Below are 23,636 nucleotides of genomic sequence, written 5' to 3' on the forward strand. Positions count from 1 at the left end.
GTTTCACATGTTTTACAATGTCGAATGGGATCAGCTGCTTCATCACCATCAAATTTAGGCCATTTTTCCTTCAGACCTGCCATTATTACTGTATGTCGAGGGTTTTGTTGTGTACCTGCGCTGTTTTGCACTCCCACGCTGTTTTGAGCACCCGCGCTGTTCTGAACACCCGCGCTGTTCTGGACACCCGCGCTGTTTTCTGCTTCCGTGCTGTTTTCAACACCCGCGCTGTTTTCTGCTTCCGCGCTATTGTCAACACCCGCGCAGTTTTCTGCGTCCGCGCTGTTTGGTGAAGAAGAGGGTTTGTCAATCGTAGCTGTTTGTTCTGGAAGTATATCTCGGACGAAGAGGTCACTCCACGCTCGTGCTCCTTCTGCACTCCGGGCCGTGCGAGTCGATCTGCTTCCGTCAGGATTCTCTTCCCGTGGTGTATGCAGGTTCAGAAACTCCTCCCTCGCTTCTTCCACCAAATCAAGCCGTTGTCGAGTCTCCTTCAACAATCCTTCCACACTCTTGCTTCCATCGGAAATCTTCTGAAACCTCGTTCGACGCTCTATCTGCTGAGCCAAAATTAAATTTTCCTGCGCAACGCGTATGTCATCTTTTTGCTTTAACTTACTCTTGTCTTTGTTCAACTGATTCGGCATTTAATTCATCTCCGCCTGCCTGCGTGCCAGATCCATCGAGCAACGGCGCCAAATGTTTTCCGTATGGATTAATTAAGCAACGCACACCGAAAATCGATACGAACACCGAACAGCAAATAGCAGAACTTCTATTATTATTCGCATAGGCCAACAGTACATTATGCTTTCCTCCTATGATATGATAATGATAAGATATGCCCCCTACAATGCTTCCCGAAGGGGTTATAAATACTTTCCGACGAACCTTCCCGAAGGTATCCGTCGGCTAAGTACATTATACCCGTTACAAACTGTTTTCTTGTCGGCTACATAACAAAACTTTTACCGAAAGGACCTATCGGCCGATGCACAATTTCTACCGACGACACCCAACTTGATACCTCAGCTGCATGGTTTGAGATGTTCATGACAGAGACATTTGAAAAGATACCCATGGTTTTGGCAATGCAAATGGAAGCGTGTACTATGACAACAAAAATACAATTAGGATCAATGTTTTCTGCAACCACCATTCTAGTTTTAGCACACATAAGTTTCAACTTGCTCATATGGTTAGGAAACATTACCATGAAAAAGGAGAAAGATCAAGTTGCCCCTAGATGATCTCCCTGCAAAGAAAATCAAGTCTAACTTCCAAAGGAAAAGGTTGTCTCAAGAATCCTTATTGATTCCGAGAAGACCAAATATGCTGAGATTGCAGAGCCTCTGGTGGATAGACCGGGTAAAGAGCTTAATCGCTTTGATTACAAGTTCACCAAAATTGAACTTGGAAAATGATCACGGTTGGGATCTCAATAGGATGCCCAAGGTGCGGTCTTTGTCTTGTCAAAGAAGAATAACAAGCTCCGAGAGAAGAAAACTCGGTTGAAATTGGAGAATGCTAGTCTTCACGAGATCATTTACCAATAATCCTCACAATCAGGGGCCATTACATCACAAACAACTCAAGTGAATTGGAGGGCTAAGGTAGCTAAGGTTTGATTCGAGGAAATTATCTGAGAGGGAGTTTAGTCAATTAAAAATGTGCTCAAAGTCCTTGAACATATCAGAGGTGTTGAAGAACAACTTCATGGTATGATTGCCTCTTTCAATCAAGAGACTAGTGCTATGACAGAGAATTTGAGCACGTGCGATCAAATGGAAGAGGGTGATTTGGATGTCTTGATCATATACAACATCATTCCATCCCTGGATATGTTCTTTGAATATCAGACTCATAGGTCACAAGGCGCAGGTGATGGAAACATTTTTGACATAGACACAAAAAGCCCTTGAAAATTGCTAGGCTATGAAATAGAGATCATGGGTGACTTAAAACAAATGGTTGCAAGGTTCTCAAAAAGGATGAAAAGTTGTTTACCGAAGAAGAAATGACTTTAGGGTTCGGTGACAGAGTTAATGCTGAATTTAATTTAGAGGATATTGGAGTGCTTACAATGAACAAGTTCGCAACCTATAAATTTGCAGCAAAACACTTGTGGGATTCCATTGTAGAAACTACCGAGTTGTAAAAACAAGTCATGCCAATGCAGTTAGGGTTGATGCCATTTTACAGAAGATGAAGATTCCAGATCTTCCCATGCTTGATGATTGTATTGCCAAATATAAGGTTTTTCTTGATAATCTTTCAAATTAATTCAACCTTCTCCATCTTTTTCTTTTAGTTTTTAGCATTTCCAGCTTTTTAGATGCAGGAGATAGATTGCATGTAATTCGATTACACGAACCTTTAGTACATGTAATCCAACAAATCTTCTTTCCTAGTTTGATCAAGTCAAGGTGGTTGAGTTGCTCCCACCTTTTCTCACTCCTTTTTCCTATGTAAGGAGCCCCCCCATTGTATAAATCATCTTTTATTATATGCATGAGATCTTTGCCAAACTTGTGCAAGCATAACTATGATTGTGTAGTACAAATTTGAACGAAAAGTGAATAGAAAGAAGCATTTGGATTCTAAGTTGTGACTAGAAACAGTTGCGATAAAACAAATTCAAAGTTGTGACTATGATTTGTTTCTATTATTTTTCATTCATGTTATTATATCTCTTTTGTTACCTTGTTCTATTTTATCCATTTGATAGAATTTTATTTATTTTTCCTTATTCAATACTAATTTTTATGGATAAGAAAGATTCTATACAAGCAGATTTACATGGATAAGAATGAATCAATATAGTGGCTCCTGTGGGGGATTTACCATTTTATTGAAGAAGTGAGAGGGACCTCAACAACACAAGAAAAATCTTCTAATCCCTTATATAATAAAGGATAGTGAAATAAAAAGAGAACGACCTCGCATAAAAGTAAGATTTGGCGTGGGATTCTTGACTGTTAATAGGAAAGTTGTAAGAAAAAAGCAGGTTGTATGGAAGAAACCAGAGTTGTGGTGGTTTAAGGTAAATTTTTATGGGGTTGCAAGTGGGAACCCAGGGCCCTTTGGTGCTGGAGCTATTATCAGGGACATTGATGATAATATAGTGGTGATTGCAGCCAAAGGTTAGGAATGGGAACAAATAACAGTGTAGATGTGAAGGGGACATTGATGGTTGTGAGTTTAGCTAGAGAAATAGGTATTAAAAGGATCCATGTAGAAGGTGACTCTTCATTAATAACCCAAGTTATTTTCCAAATTATCAACGAATGCTTGGCATTTACAAAATTGCAAATGGGCAATTAACAGAGAATTGGAGATATTTGAGAGTTATAAAAGAACTTATATTCGTAGGCAAGACAATGAGGAGGCAGATCGACTCTAAAAATGGGCGGTTGGTTTGGGTGAAGTTGGAGTTACAAATTTGAAGACTTTAGGGATTTTGATGGTATTAATTTCAACATTGAGAATTATCATTAGGAATTAAGGCAAGGTAAAGGTTAGGTAATGATAGAGATATTAAAATTAAATTTAATTGAGGCTCCTTTCAATTTGCGAGTTGGTTGTCAGTAAATGAGAAATGGAAAGCATGAAAGATGGAGATCTTGGCGTTATGTTTAAATGTAATCATTATTTGAAAGGACGGAGCTGCATATTGAAAAATGATTTGGTGAAAGGACAAAATGGGTGTGGAAATAAGAGGATGCATTTATGATTTTGCAGAGTATGGAAGGGTTGATGGCTTGAATCTGCCTTTAATCCTGGAATAGGAAAGCATTTGGATATGTGAAACAAAGGATTTTAGGTGAGAGTGAAGTGCGAGGGCTGAAAGGTGTTCGGGCTTTTGGTGTGTGGAGAGGTATAATAGAATGGAAGTGACCTTCACATTCCAAATGAAGCTGTAGGAAAAAGCCTTATTTGGCCTGTTGAAGTGCCCATCCAAAAAGTTGTTATTGCTATTCAAAAAATGTTGGGAGACCTTTTCCAAAATGCCACTCACAGATGTAGGTTGAATGTTGATATTGTAGCTATGATTGTCACTTTAGAGCTGGAGTTAGGAGAAGATGCTAGTGTGATGTGTTAGGTAATAGATTCGCTGTTTAGGAGTGAGTTGATAGTGGGATTGGATTCGCTGCTAGAATGGGCACATACGGGCTTTGCCTTTGATTATAGGAAATAATATAAAGACCCTAAGGATGCTAACGAGTTGGGCTTGGTTTTTTTTTTTCGTTGGCTTAAGAGGATTAATTAGGAAGGCTAAAAGTAAAGGATTCGAGTTGAGTGGCTAAAATTTAAGTAGGCTATCAACTATTATCATGAAAGTGGTGGATGTTTGATGCGTCCAGTGCTAGTGGTATGTCTGCAAAGGAGGAGATCTTTTAGAGTGGAGCACAACAGGTGCAACCGTAAAGCCGTTGTCACGGTGAAACAAATTTGCTTTTGTTGTAGGGTTACATTGGTTGTGATGGGAATTACTGGCTGAACAAATGGATGCATGAGTTCAAGTGCTGGCAACAGAGAATTTTGGTTAGAGTGCTTGGAAGTTTAGTGGCCTTGAGTTGACAAAGATGAATTTTGGTTTATGGGCTTTGTCATGTGCTCATGTTTTGTAATACTTGATATATTGTCATAGCCTGTCCCGAAGGGTTTGATTGGGTAGGTGTTGAATGTTTGCGGGGCTTTTTGTTGATATGCCCACTTTTATGTATTTACATTTTAGATAAACATGATGGGTAGAAGGGGTAGGAAATATTTATGAAGTTTGTAAATGCAAAGGATGATGGTTGTCGATAGGTGTTGGTGGAATGTCCCCTTTTTCAGTTAACTCTGGGTTATTGAGATTAGTCCATTATTGCACCCCTCGTAGACTGATTGTTTGGACGGGGGATATTTTTGTACTTTGCTACCTACTATTTTTTGGACAGATCCAGAGGGCAGAGTAAGTCAGTTATCTTGGTAGTTACTATATTTGGTAGTGGCTATTGGAGGCAGTCATGGTACAGTGCAAAGTGTCATCAGTTGCAGTTTCTTGCTACCTTTGTTTGGAGTGCTTCTTAGGACATACTATTTATAGTGACTTAAGAGGGTTGCTAAATTTAGCCGGGCTTGATGACCAGTTGACTTAGAAATTATTAAAAGAGCATAAATAATGATATTAAATAACTTATAATAAAGGTATTCAATAAAGTCACTTTAATGATGACTTAAAATGACAATGGGGCCATGACTCATCAGTTAGTTCTTTAAGTGACTTAATTTTATTTTAAATGGTGCCCAAGTCAAAACTATGGAAAAACACAAAAACGTTGTATGAGTTATTGTTAGTACTCATATAGACCCCCATTTAAGAATTTTAATATCAGTCATTCTATCTTTTATTTTCATTTTTATCCCTGTTTTTTCATGTTTATCTCTGTTTTTCATGTTGAATGTTGGTAAGTTCAAGAACACACCTTGAACCACCTTGAACTAGTTCAAACTCGTTCAGCTGGTGCAAATAGGTTCAAAATGGTTTGACAAGCCTCTAACTGGTTGAAACAAGTTCAGATTGGTCCACAGAGGTACAATTGGTTCAACCGATTCAGACTGGTTCAAACCATAACATGCAGGTTCAGTTGTTCAAATTAGTTCAGTTCAATACATGCAACCATTTGCGAATACATCTTGGTGTATACTGGTTCATATCACTTTAAAGTTTAAACAGGTTCAAAGTTCAGGGTGTGCTTGTTTGAAGTACAGGCTCAACATGAAATATTTAGATTTCCAGAGTATCGATTCAATTTCAAAGTTTTAGATTGTGATGCTCAAAAGACCCATAATTTGTTACTTCAAAGCAATTGGGATAGATGTCCTTGCAGTTATTTTGGTGAGTGTGTTTTGTACATACAATATTCAGTATCTTGCTTGCGTACAGGGTTGCAGAATCCAGAAACATAGTAAATCTGGTATATGAATGATACAGAATGACAACAATTGCCGATTACATATCTAATAAAGGTTGAAGAAGGTTAATCAAGCTATGTCACTAAGCCATCAACATCTATGTGTTGTGTCAAGGTCAGCAACTCCATGAGCAAGTCTTGAGATATTGAGAACAATGATGTCCCTATAGCCAAGGCATAATCTAAAACTCCCTGATGACGTATATTCATATCGAAGTAATTGCTTGCATTTAAGAAGATATCATAAATTCTATGGAGAATGGTCTGAATTTCATCGCAAAGCATGTGGAAGAGACAACAGTATTAGGGAACCCAATTATGGTTTGCAGACACAAAGGAGATAGGTGTCAAAACAAGATGTGGTGTTCTATTCTTATTAAAGCGGAAAGTACATATGCTGAACATAGAGGTTGCCTGCAAACTGCTAATCATCTGATTAAATACCAGTGCAAATAACATAATCTAGCAAAGGGAGTTGTAGGCAAAGCACAACTCATGCCAGGCAAACAGAAAATCTATCAAATCAAAACTAGCTCGCCTCTCATCAGGTGGTAAAAGACTTCGGATGTTCTATGAGAATAAATCGTGAACCAAAAGGGGTCAACTTAGAGGACTGAGCACAACAACATTCCCATATTTTACATGTGGGCGACCTGAGTAAAGGGGAGCATACAAAATGTTTGATAGAATGCCTCAACTGTCAGAACATCACAGGTGGAAAGTCGATTTGACGCATACCAAATAAGGAGTCTTGTTCGAAGGTGGCATTCATAGTTTCAATCGGGTTGGCTTTTCCCTCGACTCATACGAATTGAGCTAACCCAAACCAAACTCAAACCTATGTAAACTCCAAAATATTTATTAAAGTAGAGATTGTTGCAAGGTAATTTAAATTCGCAGGTGAGAAATTCGTGTTCCTCTTCTACCAAATGAGACCAGAGACACATCCATCAAACGGATTGTCAAGTTTGGCGACAAGGATTTGAAAGAAGACACTGATCTTGATGAAGTCTGAGCTAGCATATCTTGTGGTTAAATATAACATGGTTGGAAAGGTCAAGACCAGTTGTGCACCTCCATTCATTGAAGAACCCATATCTTTGCTCAATCAAACTACATTTGTTTACACTTTGTACAATAGGCGATGAACTCCGACATGATGCAAGAAAAGTTGGTGTACCAGTTGGCCCAATGTAATATGAACTTATAGTAATCAAATGTGCTCCAATCAATTATAGAATCCTGCATCGAACATGGTCCGCAGCTTATCAAGGGCATCATAGGGGCTATTAAAATCAACGTTGAAAATAATGGTTCAATTACACAAAGAATACATATCATGATTAGGTGACTTCAAATTAGAGACTGCGAAATCTAGTGTTTCCAAAGCTATAGACTACACCTTTTGCGTAGGCATCATATCAAATGGCCATTCGAAAGGAATCGAGTGAATATTCCCAATAAAACATACACACTTGAGGAACTGTAAAGGTCGTGGATTCAGTATAAATATCAGGAAGATTGCGTGATTATAAATCCCCAATGTCTTTCCTCTTATTCGAGTATTGTGAGGATCAAAATATACAACTCATCAATTTAATGACACCTATGTATGTCATTAGACAGACCCAATTTTGTCGTCGGTAGATATTGTGTAGCCGACGGGATGTATGTCGTTAGTAAATATTGTGTAGCCGATTGGCCCTTTGGGAAGGTTCTTGTTATGTAGCCGACTGCCCTTCGGGAAGGTTCTTAGGAAAGTATATACACACCCTCCGAGATCATTGTTGTCATAGGTAAATATTGTGTAGCCGACGGGTCTCGTCGAGAAGGTTCTTGTTATGTAGCCGATGGGTCCCTTCAGGAAGGTTATTGTATGTAGCCGACGGGTCCCTTCGGGAAGGTTATTGTCATGTAGCCGACGGACCCCTTTGGGAAGGTTCTTCGGAAAGTATTTATACCCCATTTGGGAAGCATTGTAATCATCAGATGATATTAGAACCTAATGTAATATCTGGGCGTATGCGAATATAATCGAAGGAGTTCTGCTATTCTTATCTGTTGTTCTGTTCTATTACCTGTATGCATTGTTTCTTTACCCAGTACGTTTAACAATTGTAATCATCATCATAAGCATAATGTAATGTCTTTGGCATATGCGAATAATAAAAGAGATATTGCTGTTACATGTTCTTGTTTCATTGTCTGTATGCATTAATTCATTTACCCGCATTGGAAAAAGCAGAAGGAAGGGTACAGACGCAGCATCCTCTACCTCTAGCAGAGGAAAAGGATAAAGATGTTCACTCATGCCTTGCTGACATCATAGAGAAAAGCAAGTTCCTGGTAGAGCTGGTGCTTGCGGAGAGACAACGGTTAGAGGCTGCCGCAGAGAAGGCTCGGGAGGAGATGGCTGACTGACTTGCCACCCAACAGATTGCATGGGAAACAGAGCGGACAGCATTGTTAGCACAACTTGAGGAAATTGCACGTGGGAAGCAAGAGGCAGAACAAAAACTTGTAGCAGCATTACAGGAGAAGGAAGCAGCAAAGAAAGCTCACGATTAGAAGGAAGCTGAATGCCATGATGTCACATTGATGCTGAAGGAGGTAGTAGAGGAGAACTCATAGATCAGAGCTGATTTAAAAGTTTGGATGGAACAAGTGTATCAGCTACGATGCAGCCGGTCTACACAGTCCAAGACACAACCTTCTAGTTCATGATGTTTATGTTATTTTGAGTTTTGTTGTATTGTCGTCCGGAGACGACTTTTCTTTTTGGGAGGGATGATGTCGTCGGTAAATATTGTGTAACCGATGGGCCCTTCGGGAAGGTTCTTGTTATGTAGCCGACGGCTCTTCGGGAAGGTTCTTAAGAAAGTATATATACACCCCCCGAGATCATTGTAATCATCATCATAAGCATAATGTAATGTCTTTGGCATATGTGAATAATAAAAGGAGTACTGCTGTTACATGTTCTTGTTTCATTGTCTGTATGCATTAATTCATTTACCCCATACGGTAAACAAGTTTCTTATCATGATGAACCTTAAAGTTACAGCCAAATTTGCCAATCGGTAATCCCAAAGTGAGTTATTTTAATCCAGTCGTATTTGCAAGACAAAGATCAAGTAATGCATGATATGCTCTTGTGATTTATGTTGGCTGCTACAGTAGCGTGAACAGTAAAACGCTACAGTACTTAGGCAATTTACTGAAATTGATCACAAGGGATTCACACATGATTGAAGGGTTTCATCCTTTGTGAGCACTCAACAAATCATTTATAGCTGCAGATCAATTACATTTCCAGAATTTAATGTTTACAAGCCAGCCAGCTATCTTGGATATATATTTTATAATTGAATAAGAATAAATTGTAGCTCTCTTGCATTTCTAGTTTATTTAATTTTATTATATTACTTGTATTATCTTTCTTGCCTAGCATCATGTTGTGAAAACTGACAGAAATTTCTATATTATCAAAACTTCAAAACAAGTTTGTCCTATGTATAGAAAACCAGTGGTTTTTAAAAAGTTAGAACTCGCAGAGCTTCTTACAAAGGTGTTGGTATTTCTGGTTATTTAATATGTAAATCATCTTAATATAAGAAAGCAAAATATATTACTGAGCAGAGAAATTGAAAAAAAACAAAAACATAATGAATAATGATAATGTTAATGCCTATAGTTCCTATTACTAATATCAATACTATATTTTAATTTAATTAACCGATCTTTGTTTGGCTTTGCTCATCATTTCTTTGTAGATAGATTTTGCAAATTCTACCCTTTTTGATATATAACGCCAGTCTTCCATTTTATTACTTTCAAATGATATTACTCTGAAAGTTCAACATATTCCTGCTTTTGCTATACGCAGGAGAGACATTTTTTGTACAAATTCTACTTTTACATAGATGGCTTGAACTTATATTCTAAAGTTCATGCCTCTTGGGTTTTGGATTGATATCCATTATTACAAAATGTGTAATTTACACTTACTGTTTACAACAATTTCTATCATCAATGCTAATGTTACTTGGCTTTCTGGGTTTAGGGATACGCTCTTCTCTGTGTTGGTTTTCCAGCCTCAGATCTTGAAGTCGAAACTCAAGATGAAGATGAGGTATGTAATCTTCTGATTCTTTTACTTCCCATCAACACTGGGGATGCAGAAATTAAGGAATACAATTTTTGACCAAGTAAACATGTTTTTCTCATACTAAAGCATTCTCTTTGATAAATTGTGTTGTTCCTATCTCAATTTTATTTATACATTTTTCTACTATTATTTCATTTTTAATTTGTTATCATGTGAAATGCACATTGTATCAATAAGTCAACACATTTATTGGTTGATTAATAATTACCACTTGTTATAAAAGAACAGTGTAGCATTATTGATAATTATGGACAGAACTATGAGCACCGGTACATAGAGGAGAACAGCAGCAAATGAAAGAGCCAGTGATGAAGAATGTTTTCAATCACAAAAGCCTTATAGAATATTAGCAGTAAATGGGACAAACTGGGAACTTGGTGAAAATTCTCTTGTTTCCCTCCGGATGTTGAATCTTGACCTTCTGACACCTTTCCTTAACTACAGTTATTACAAATCATAGAGTAAGTTAGACAGACAATCAAAGAATTTTAAAAGACATTATATTAGTTTTCTTCTTCTGTTATCCTTTGACCCAATGTCATATGTGGTTAGAGTAGGTTTAACTTAATAGTGTTTAACTACCCAGCACATATGACATGACAGTATAGACATTTGTTAATCTCAAAATTTTTAATGAATTGCTAACAAATGGTTATGTTTGAGTGCACTAATCCTACACCCTCTCCAAATTGAGAGCTCAAACAAATTAGCAAATCTTTGAAAACATAAATTCCTTCACTTTTCATTGGCAAGTGGGACAGCCAATTTTCATATTTTAGTGGGTATCATTGGAGATTGATTATAGGCTGCAAGTGCTATAGTAATTGTTTTCAAGTGTAAGTTTGTCTGCGACACTCTGAACCTTGAAGTGGATCTTTTTAAATTCAATTTCCAGTTCTATAAGCCTAGGAAATCTTTGACAACAAAGGAATTGCACAAGACCATTTTCTATTGAAGCTAGGTTTCTTTCCGGTGCCACATTTGGAATATTAGTGGGAGGATTGTGGTGATGAAGAAGAAGTATCGATGAGACTTTGGAGCAGATTTACCCTTAGATTGTAAGCTTTGGTTTAAAAATGAATATTAATGAAGTTGAGGATAATGGAGAGAATCTACTATACCTTCAATAGGTATTATTATTGACGACACCCTTTTTTGTATTTGTCGTAATCCCTCAGGCTTCACTTGTTCATCATTTCTAGTATGTCTGGGAATGATTTTTATTGTATACTTTCCTTCCTTCCTTCTAATCTCCACGATGACAACACATTAGATGGTGTTGGTTCACAAAATTGTAGATTGGAAATCCAAGAGCCTGCCACTTCTTTGATAGGATTCCGCAATCAATTCTAGTGAACGAACGAGAATCACCTTGATCCCCCTGGACTTCAGGCTCCACTACACCTAGGCGGGTAGACCTTCTCCTCGAACTTGATCACTTGGTTCAGATCTTTTCTAAAGCGAATTTAAGCTTTGGAGAGTTATTTAGTTGGCAAAGTCCTCGAACTCGACCAAAATGAAATTGAATGCTGAGTGTTTGAATGGTTGGATGTTTTGAATAATGTTTGTCAATAATGGATTTGATGCTTGTAAGAAGGAAGTTTTAGATTTTTTGACGCCAAATATAAATCCAATAGACTAGTGCTTTAACTTATTTGGGCAATAGAGTCAACTACAATGAAGATTATAACATACAACTTTATAATGTTCAATGCATATAAACTATAAATAGTTTAATGATCAAAGATGCAATGGATCAAATATATATATACGCAATTCTAAACTAATCTAGATTGTGCTTTAACTCCTAAGGTTGGGGAGACAGACTGGACATAGATTCAAAAACAATTAAATATTTCACAATATCTAGGATGATCAAGTTTAAAATGCCATAGATGATCTTGTCCACTTGTCTACATAAATTGTTTACAAGATTTAAAAATGATCATAAAGGACGAAGCAATTGCAGTTTAATTCTCCATGCCTTTATAATAAACAAATGACTTTTTATTTTATTATTTAAATAAAATAAATGAATTTATATTACAAGTCATATTTAAGCCCTTATTCCTCCATACAAATAAATATAAAATGCTTATTATTGAATATATGTTAATGTCAAATATGCCTTGTTTCACAAATGAGATACTCCTTATTTATATCCCATTCAATAGAAGACGTGGCTTTTCAAAAAGAACAGTCACATCTTCCCAATAATAAACAATAATATTTCTTTAAAACTAAATGAATTTTCTCCTTAAATAATTACTTCCCTCTAACATAATCATAAAACCTCAAATTACTTTAATCACTTAAAAGTCACTGCTAGAATCAACTTGGTATACCGCAAATGTTCTAAATCGGATTAAATTGACAATAATGATGTGCCAATATTCTGATATCTTTGACAATAATTCATTATCTTTGTTTGTAAGTTTATTGATTTCTCCCAAGGGATCTAATATTATCGCTTCATACGGTGTTTCCTACAAAGTTTGCTTATTGTTCAATAGTTATATCACTTTATTATATGTGATTTTAATCACACCATACAAATCACCATAGTTTCGATAATATTTACAGAGATGCTCCATTGTATTTGTGCCTGATCAAACTCATGATATATACAACCCGTCACTTCATATTATAGCACATTCATATTCTCGCTCCCTTTCACCCTCTGAATGCCAGTCCAAATAGGAGGTGAGGGATCGCATACAAAGTGTTGTAACACCGGGTGATGTCCAGAAGTCTACTCCACAATTGAACAGTAGCATAGCCCAATCATGGTTCAACAGTGTTAAAGAATTAAGAACAAAATTGATGGTTCAAGAGAACCCAAAGCTGGAGGCATTCGAGCACAATTATAGGCTTGAAGCATGCACTCAATACTTTCATATTGAATACTAGTTAGAAATCAGAACAATATGATTTCTAATTGTTGAATGCTACTCTACCGATTGACTCAACCATACTCCGCACATCAATATTTCTGACAGAGATCGTAGTGTTCCATTCCATCGAATCCTCCTTACAATCGTTGCTCAATAGCATTTGCATTGTCGTAAGTCTTTTCTCCTGTGTTGTTGGAAAGTATTTGGTCTTTATTAAAACAACTTCAATCTCCGGCACATAGATGTTGTCGGTAAAAAGTATAATGTAGCCGACGGGTAGAGTAGTATTCGAACGGGCGCGTGACGCTTGGGTCACCCCTTCGGAAAGGTATATGTACATGCCCGAGATGGACTTTGGAATCATCATTGTAATTGGAAATCACTGTAGTCATTGTAATTTGCAAATGCATACATAAATAAAGTACCAGTATGGAAGAGACCGTACCGAATGAACAAAAACTATGCAGCACGGGTCACGGAAGAGATTGACAGGATGCTAGAGGCGGGTATCATCTTTAAAGTGCAGACAAGTGAGTGGGTATCACCGATCGTGATATCCTTGAAAAAGGATACGACACAGATAAGAATATGTGTGGATTTTCGATGTTTGAATGTCGTGACAATTAAAGACCCGTTTTCGATACCATTTACAGATAGCATTTTGGAGGAAGTAGCGGGGCATGAAATTTATTCATTCATGGACGGATTCTTGGGGTATAATTAGATATCCATCGCTGAGGAGGATAAATTAAAAACGACATTCATTGTCGAGGATGGAGTATATGCATATAACAGGATGCTGTTCGGATTATGTAATGCTCCGGCGACTTTCCAAAGGATTATCTTGTATATATTTGATAAGATGTCTGTTGGAAATTTTAAGGCATTTTTAGATGATTGGTCAATTTTTAGCACAGAGGACAAACACATAATGGCTTTAGGAGAATGTATGGAGAGGTGCAGGCGAGCAAGATTAGCATTGAACCCGAAGAAGTGCAGGTTCATGGTACTGCAGGGGAAGCTGCTTGGTCATATAGTTTGTAAAGAAGGACTGAAGACGGATCCAGACAAGGTCCGTGTGATCTTAGAGATGCCATCCTCGACGGATGTGTCGGAAGTGAAGTCGTTTTTGGGGCACATCGGTTATTATCGAAGATTTATCAAAAATTATGCAAAATTTTCTTATCCACTGGACAAACTCACCTGCAAGGGTGAACCTTACAGATGGGAGGCTGAGCAGAACAAAGCCTTTGATGGATTGAAGACAAGGTTGGCTACGGCTCCGATTTTGGCCTATCCGAATTGGGATAAAGAATTTCATGTCCATGTAGATGCCTCAAATTATGCCATCGGAGCAACACTGGCGCAGACTGGCGACCACGGGTTGGACGATCCAGTGTACTTTGCAAGCAGATTGCTGTCAAAAGCGGAGAGAAATTACAGTACCACAGAGCGAGAAGCGTTGGGGATGGTATATGCAGTACAAAAGTTTAGACACTACTTGTTGGCCACTTCATTTGTGTTCTATGTAGATCATCAGGCGTTACTCTATTTGGTTAATAAGCCGATTATTCAAGGAAGAATAAGCCAATGGTTGTTATTATTACAGGAGTTCACATTTAAGATCGTGGTACAGCCAGGGAAGAGTCATGTGAGTGCAGATCACCTATCAAGAATGAAATCGGGGGAGTCACCTGAAGGAGTTAATGATGATTTTCTAGATGCGCAACTTTTTCATGTTACAGTACTACCAGCCTGGTACACACGCATTGGAGAATATCTATCGATGGGGCAGTTTCCAAGCGACATGTCACCAAACGAAAGACAAAAATTGGTACTGAGAAGCCGGACATTTCAGTTAATTAATGGCCTACTATATAAAATCGGACCAGATCAGATTCTAAGACGGTGTGTCCTCGAGGAGGAAATTTCGAAAGTACTAACGGAAGCACACGAAGGCCCAGCAAGAGGACACATGGGGCCAGATACTACTGCGTGGAAAAAACTTTTGGCAGGACTATGGTGGCCGACTGTATACAATGACGCTAGGGAGTGGGTTGTTGCATGTGATACATGCCAACGGGCTGGAAAACCATTGAAGAGAGATTTTATGCCTTTGAATCCCTTGCATGCACAGGAACTGTTTGAGAGATGGGGACTGGATTTTATCGGACCACTGAAGGTGAGCAAAACAAGGTGCAGATACATTGTGGTAGCAACAGAGTACTTAACTAAATGGGTGGAGGCATGCGCATTGCCAGACAATTCTGCAGTCAGCACAACAAAATTTTTATATGAACAAATTATTACAAGGTACGGGATCCCGCTCCAGTTGACGAGTGATCGTGGGGGACATTTTGTTTACCATGTAATTAGTGTACTCACTACTTATTTCAAAATTTACCATTCATTGTCGAGCCCATAATACCCAAGAGCTAACGGACAGGCAAAAGCAACGAACAAGATTCTGGTAGGAGTGATTTATAAATCCTGTGCAGTTGAGGGAGAAGATTGGGAAGAGACCGCACTTCGTATAGAGTAACTACAGGACATACCCCGTTTCAGCTAATGTACAGACAGGAGGCAGTGGTGCTGACAGAATTCATGGTGCCAAGTTTAAGGATGGCGATCGAGAATAAACTAGGCGATATGGAGAGCTTACGAGAGAGGTTGTATAACCTGAACAACCTCAATGAGCGATGGTTGCAAGCGCAGTGGGCCATCGAAGTCACACAAACGAGGAAGGCATGGCATGACAAGCACCTAAAATTGAACAACTTTCAACTAGGTCAGTTAGTACTGAAGTATAATGGACGAAATGAAATAAAGGGTGGGAAATTCAAAGTTAAATGGGTTGGACCGTACAAAATACGAGAAGTTGGATATAACGGAGCAATTAAATTATGGACACTAGACGGAAAAGAAATTCCAGATGCCGTAAATGGATCAAAGTTAAAAATATACAAGGAAAAGAAGGATCCCCCTCAGACAAATAAGTGAATGAAGAAAATGTCTGTAAATAGTGTATATATGTATAATATTAAAATCGAATATAGTTTTAAATATGAAATAATAAACTGAAGTTGGAAAAGCATGAGTTGCTAAAATGAAGTATAAAATAAATGTATAAAGAGGTAAAATTGGCAATAGGAGTCTTTGAGGAGCAGGATTTAAGACCGTACGACCCACCTTCATGACCGTAAGGGCTCAAGGAGGGTGAAAGGAAAGAAAGAAAAAAAAAAAAAAAAAAAAAAGTAAATAAAATAAACAAAATAAAGATTAAAAAGGCGATACAAGAATATCCAAGTTAGGAAGACCGTACGGATAGACCAGGAAGACCGTACGGATAGACTAGCATAGAAGAAGACGACCGTACGGCCTTTGGGAGATAATAAAGAAGCCCGTACGGACATAGGGAAATTAAATGAAAGCTCGTACGGCCCCTAGGAGACAGGAAAGCTAAATAAGAGACCGTATGGCCTGAGGAACATTACTGTACGGCCTGAGGAAAATAAGAGACCATACGGCTTGAGGAACATTACCGTACGGTGATAAGGAGAGCAATTGGTTATTGAAGACCTTACGGATTGGGGAACAATTGGAAATTGGAGACCGTATGGCTGCTAACCCAGTCAGATAAGAAGGAGAAGAGGTCGTATGGCTGAGATAAATTCCTTGAGGAGATCAAACGTATGGACGGCTGGAAAAAGATTTAAAAATATATATATATATATATATATATTACAAGGACCGTACCAAGAAGGGATTTGAAGCAGATGAAAATATAGGAGGGAGGATATCTTAAGGATTGAAAAAACATTAGAGCATTTCCAAGCAAGATAAAAAGAAATTCTTTTAGAGCTGTACTAGAAAATTTCAAGGAAGCCGTACCATCACTACGGAGGCTGGAATTAAGAAGCCGTACAGTACGGAAGCTAGAAAAACGGTGGAAAGTAACTGCTAGAATGGTGTGACATTTATCCACAAAAGACGAAAGGGTAACGATATGGAGTCAACTGGAAAGAGGGCTTGGAAGAGAAAACTAGACGAGGACATGAATAAGAATGCAAAGACACTACCGTTGGGAATTCGTGTAGCAGGAGGGATGTATACAGGAACCACTAGTGCAGGCGCAAGTAAGAAAGCAAAGCAAACCAGGCAGCAAGGAGAAATTCCTATAGTACAGAGTATCACATTCGAAGGGTTAAATGGTGGTAGGAGACCCCAGACAACCACTAGGTGAAGGCTAGTATCCAAAGAGCACAGGTGGAATGGGTAGTGCAAATGCCTGTATTTTGTATTAGAGACTATGAGGGGTTTTTGCGCATTATGATTGAAACATATGACAGGTTCTCCAGAAGCAGTACATTTGAATATCTTGGTTGCAAGTTAATGGTAGCATTCAGACCGACAGATTTTACACGAGTATTTGGCATACCTAGTGATGCTCAGGGTGGGAGAAAAATAGAAAGCAAGCCGAAGAAGTTAAGCCAGGAAGTGAAGATGAAATTGATACAGCTTGTGTGCGGAGACCTGTCGCAGGTAGAACAGGAGGCTCTTTCAGTCACGTCCAAAGGCAGAGGACTAAAGAAATCTAATATCCAGGAGGGGCATTGGTGTTGTTTGATGGACATAGTTAAAAGCCGTCTCATAGGTTCGAGTCGCGCTTCAGATATCTCGTTTACATAGCCATGATGAACGAAATCTTGCACGGCAGAGTATATGACTGGGCAGCACTATTGGCTGAGCGGATGTCAGAGTTTATGACACTACAGCACAAAACGTTCTATATGCCACATTATGCTATTGGTCTGTTTTTGGATGCGACGACGCGGCTGATCCCGAATGATGCCCTGGAGGCAAAACCGGGACCACTCGCGCCTGGCGAACCACCTATAATGCAGTGGAAGCACTTGGATACTCTCAGCACCAAAACAATAGGGCAGAAGCGACCAAGGCCGGATGATGGCAACACTGATAGTGGCCGGGAGGAAACATCTTCAGAGGAGAATGGGTCTGAGGGGGAAGAAGAAGATGACGAAGAGGTAGGAGTAATCACGGCTACACCCTTGAGATTTCCATGTTCTGTGCTTTCGACTACGACACACTTGGTTCCGGTGGGTATACACAGTATCCCAGGGTTTGGACAAATCAGACAGCCGATAGTGATGACACCAGTCTCAGTTACGATGCAGCCCACCGTAGAGACACGAGCTGTAGCAGAGGCACTGACGGAGATAGTAGCCTCGATGGCACCAATCGAACCGGCTCATGAGACTCTACCAGATACAAGAGAGACTTTTGTACTTGACAGGGAGATGGAGATAGACACGGAAACAGGGGTGTTGGAGGTACCCGTAGGTGAGAAATTGGGGACATCAAGTGTCCTACTGGATGTAGCGGATGTGATGCGGTGGTTGTAGAAGACACGACACTGTTGGCATCACCTGAGTAGGACAGCGAGAGAGAGGACCAGACACAAAGGGTGAGTGCTTTTCTGAGTACAAAGTTCCACCGAACTCCAGCACCTCGAGTGACATACTTGCCGACACCCACGCGGGAAGCAGTTTTGGAGAACCCACTACAGGAGGTTACGCAGGCACAGAATGAGGGAGTAACGCATAGCGTTGTTGAGCGTATGGCGGATGAAGTAGAGAAGGCTATGGGTACACAGTAGAAACACCCACTAGTGCAGGAGGCAACGAGGACAGAGGCAATTTTTCTTGATGATGTCGCAGCTCTAGCATCTCGGGCTCGCCAGGTTATAGATTCGGCAAAGATGCAGGCGTTGGAGTCAGTAGGGAAGGAGCTGGAGGGAGTCATATCCTTCATGAGGATGGGGTGTCTAGCTGCCTTTACCATTTGTTTTCAGGAGAGGGGATGGCCCGGTGTGGAAACCACAGAGATGCGACAGGATTGGTCCATGACAAGGGAACCTATGAAGGAGAGCCGGATTTGATTCAGGAGATCGCAAGGTTACACAGGGAGATATATTACACCCTTCGGAGGAGTCAAGCGGACCAGCTAGCAGCTAAGAGAGCTCGGGAGGAGTCAGCTGCCAGGTTTGCTTCGGAGAAGGCAGCCTGGGAATCGGAGAGGGCGGCCTGGCAATCCGAGAGGACAGCCCTGTTAGCAGCAAAAGAACAGTTAGTAGTAGCAAATGAACAATTGACGACAGAAAAAGAAAAGATGGCAGCAAAAAAGGAGAGGGAATTGGGAGACGTTGGAGAGATGATGCAGTCAGCCCTAGAGCTCCAGTTGGAAGCAAAAGCCGAGCTGAAGATCAGGAAGGAATAGGTCTACAAGCTAAGAGCAGAGGTGAACGAGTTGCGGACACGGACGACCACTATGCCAAGGACGCATCCCTCTGTCTAGTACTTATGCATTGATATATTGCGTTAGAAAATTTTGATTTTTGTTGTATTGTCGTTCGGAGACGACCTTTCTTTTTGGGGGGGATGATGTTGTCGGTAAAAGCTATAATGTAGCCGACGGGTAGAGTAGTATCCGAACGGGCATGTGACGCTTGAGTCACCCCTTCGGAAAGGTATATGTACACACCCGAGATGGACTTTGGAATCATCATTGTAATTGGAAATCATTGTAGTCATTGTAATCTGCAAATGCATACATAAATAAAGTACCTATTTGGAATTGAATCGTGTTATACTTGTGTTGAACTTCTTACCCTGTGCGGTAAACAATAGACAATGAATTCATTGCTTCAATAAATCTGTTATCCTCTATTTAAATCAGGTATTCTGTATATGGTCTGTTGAAGTTACATTACCTCTACAACTTTGTTTCACATAAGTAATGTCTTTCTTTGCATATATATGTTATATGTCTCTATGTATTCCATATAAGCCTCAGTATTTTCCTCAAAACTAAGTATAAGCCTTAAGTGGATGCATAGAGTTTTAAGACTGGTGTTGTATAAAGCCGATGATGCTTCAGCGATTGTTGATGTCATCATATCTTGACCGTACTATCACTTTGACTGGCTTTGACTGAAAATGATATGTTTGTTGCTTAGATAGTTAGTGAATAAGTACCACCCTAGGATTAGCATCATTTGAACCTACTATCAACATGTTCTAGCTTGCACAAATTCAGCCGCTTGTGATACTTTGGGACACCTAAAACTACAGAAATGTAAATGATTAATAGACATGACATAAATGGTGTAGAGCATGGAAAAATATCAAAAAATGGAGACTAGAGATTTTAGCCTCCATTAGTGGCTCTTGGTGGGGACATATGCCCCTACTGGGCATAATGAGATTTCAGCTATCTCTAGAGGAGCAGACTGAGCATCCATGATTAAGATGGTGCATGGTGGAATTGGGTGGTCCCCGGCCCCCCAAAAGTGAATGTCACTCCCTTCCTCTATCGAACAGTCGATTTTGATCACGCAACAACTTCTTCCTTTTGATCATGCTATACTTTTCCTACATCATTTCAATCTGCTGCCCACATTTCAAAGCTGTATGAGGTGTATCATTTTTACAATTAATACATATTGGCTTTACTACATAAAAGTGGTCTTTACTGAATGGAAGATCACTATGCATGTGAATAATCATATCATAATCTAGATTAACCTCTTCTACTTGGATGTCCCTTTGCACACAATTTGATCCATCTCCATACTCAAGGTGTTGTTTCTCTTCACAAAAAGGATTTGAAGGTAACTCAACTTCAAGAAATATCACTTCTCTTTGATGAAGTGGAATGCTTGGAAACTTTTCAGAACTACTCAACAATACATCATCGTCATCATACCTATTTGATTCCATATCATCTTCACATGTTTAAGACAACCTTTGCTCGTAGGATGAACTGAAATACATCTCATCTTCTGAATGCCTATCATGAGTTTCATTAACTTTAAAATCAGGCCTGCTATCTTCATTATAATGTTGATGTACTTGATTACATACAAAATCTTTCTTAGATAATGGATTAGAGAAGATAGAGAACTCAAACATATCTTTATCTTCTTCCTCTTCAAACAATGGGTTCGTGAACATAGAATATTCAAGTATGCCTCTGTGAGAGCTTTTATCCTGATCATCTAATGTTTCATCAACAAGACTAAAATCTTCATTATCTCTTGGAACTTCCTCATGTTCATACATTGAATGCACTTCTATTTTATCTTCACTATATGACTCTTGCAAATTACTATCTCTTTCATCCAGTACCCCTTGAGAATCTACTATTCTATCAACTTGCTGACCACGGTGAATCGAGAAAAAAATTGTGCCATTTTTCTCAACATGATTCTAATACTCCACGTCCAATAAGGCTGAAATTTCTTCCACACTAAGTGAATCCTCTTCCTCATTTTCACATTCACTATCATCTATAGGCATATAAGTATCATCATGGGTTGATTCTCCTTCAGAATGTTCAAAATGTTCATCTCCATTTAAATCTGAAACTTCGCTTGACTCATATATTACTTCAGTCTCACATTTATTTTCTTTTGTAGTTAGTTCATTATCCATAAGTTTGAGAAAGATAAGAAACTGATTATCATACAAGAGACCTAATTCTCACATTTTGTTGTGAAGTTTAGAGGATGGAGGTCTACACTCCCAAGGTATTTCTTGATAAGCATTAAACATCCTCATAAAGAATTGTGTTACAGAGTCATCTTCTTGCCTTTCTAAGTTCAAAAATGCATTCAAAGAAGATATATAACTTAAACTTTCATCTAATATTTTCGTTTCAATTCCTTGCGTGGAGGCATGATGTCTGAAGGTACATCTTGAAAAATATTCACCATCCTTGTGAACAAATATGTTGATGTCTCTTGCCTTCATATCTTTCTAAATTGAAAAAGGCATCAAGTGGGTGTATGTGTGCTTCCTCCATGGTGTAACATAGATCCGCTTCCTAATCATAGTACATATTCTCCATGTTAGATAATCAAATCATTTCCTTCTGAGTTTTCTCCCTCAGTAGATCTACCAACTGAAATCTTTTTAAATAGACTCGCCAACTCTTTCATGGAATGCATTAATCTTCCAGGTTCTTACTTCCAACAGAGTACGCTTCCAAACAAACTAATAGAGTAACTTTTTGATTTTGGTCTTCAAAATCTGAAATTCTAGGTAACTTCACAACACTTGTTGCAAGCAACTCTCCCCAGTAGAGTTGCCCATCTATTGGTTCCCAAAACCGCAGATCAGAAATCCAAGAGCCTGCAACTTCTCCAATAGGATTCTGCAATCAATTTTGGCCAATTAACAAGAATCACTTTGATTCCCCTGCACTTCAGGCTCCACTAAACCTAAGCAGGTAGACCTCATCCTCAAACCTGATCACTTGGTTCAGAGCTTTTCTAAAGCAAATTTGAGCTTTGGAGAGTTCTTCGGTTGGTAAAGTCCTCAAACTTGACGAAAGTGAAACTGAATGTTGAGTGTTTGAATGGTTGGAGGTTTTATATAATGTTTGTCAATAATGGATTTGATGCTTGTAAGAAGTTTTAGATTTAACGTACAACTTTATAATGTTCTATGCACATAAACTATAAATAGTTTAATGATCAAGACGCGACGGTTCAAATATATATACACAATTCTAAACTAGTCCAAATTGCACTTTAGCTCCTAAGGTCGGGGAGACAGACTTGACATAGATTCAAAAACAATTAAATATTTCCCAATATTTGCGATGATCAAGTTTAAAATGCCATAGATGACCTCGTCAACATACCTGACATAAATTATTTATAGGATTTAAAAATGATCATAAAGGATGAATTATCTACAGTTTAAATCTCCATGCCTAGATAATAAACAAATGGCTTTTTATTTTATTATTAAAATAAAATAAATGAATTTATATTACAATTCATATTTAAGCCCTTATTCTTCCATACAAATAAATATAAAATGCTTCTTGTTGAATCTATGTTAATGTCGAATATGTCTTGTTTCACAAATGAAATACTCCTTATTCATATCCCATTCAATAGAAGACATGGCTTTTCAAAAAGAATAGTCATATCTTTCCAAAAATAAACAATAATATTTCTTTAAAACTAAATGACTTTTCTCCTTAAATAGTGACTTTCCTCTAACATAATTAGAAACCCTCAAATCACTTTAATCACTTAAAGTCACCAGTAGAACCAACTTGGTATACCACAAATGTTTTGAATCAGATAAAATTGCCAATAATGATGTGGCAATATTTTGATATCTTTGACATGTTGGCCTAGTTTTTCACCCCTTATATTTTGTTACACCCTATAGTGAAAAACCCTAGCTTTGTGTTTAAAATTTGTGAAATTTGTTAAAACCCTAGATGAAATCTCTCAAATTTCATAAAACCTTGTTTTTGTGCCCTAGCCTTCAAAATAGTGGAGAGTAATATTTTAATTAAATCACGCGGGAAGCCTTTATCCTAAGTTTTCATTTTCCTGTAATTTATTTCTTTAATTACTTTTCACAAAATAAAAACCCTTCACTGTAAGCAATCCCCTAACCATGGTTATTTTCCTAAGCATTTGGCAAAACGTCTTAACTACGGTGGTTTGTTTCTGCCAACCATTGATCTTGAGAAGATCAACGATGAGCGCTTGCTCGCAAGATGAAGTTG

At 38.5% G+C, this 23,636-nt stretch overlaps 1 protein-coding gene across 2 annotated transcripts in view; it reads left to right on the plus strand.

Annotated features, from left to right (window-relative positions):
* Positions 1–23,636, plus strand: part of FDC2 (2Fe-2S ferredoxin-like superfamily protein) — a 264,499-nt gene that overhangs the window by 205,061 nt on the left and 35,802 nt on the right. For both annotated transcript variants that reach the window (XM_089824492.1, XM_089824493.1), the window contains exon 4: positions 10,024–10,092. In XM_089824492.1, coding sequence (XP_089680618.1) covers positions 10,024–10,092 — 69 coding nt within the window. The remainder of the gene's footprint in view (positions 1–10,023; positions 10,093–23,636) is intronic.

Source organism: Cupressus sempervirens, chromosome 4 (genome assembly GCF_028749045.1).
Source record: "Cupressus sempervirens isolate cs-2001-9-10 chromosome 4, ASM2874904v1, whole genome shotgun sequence".
Lineage (NCBI taxonomy): Eukaryota > Viridiplantae > Streptophyta > Pinopsida > Cupressales > Cupressaceae > Cupressus > Cupressus sempervirens.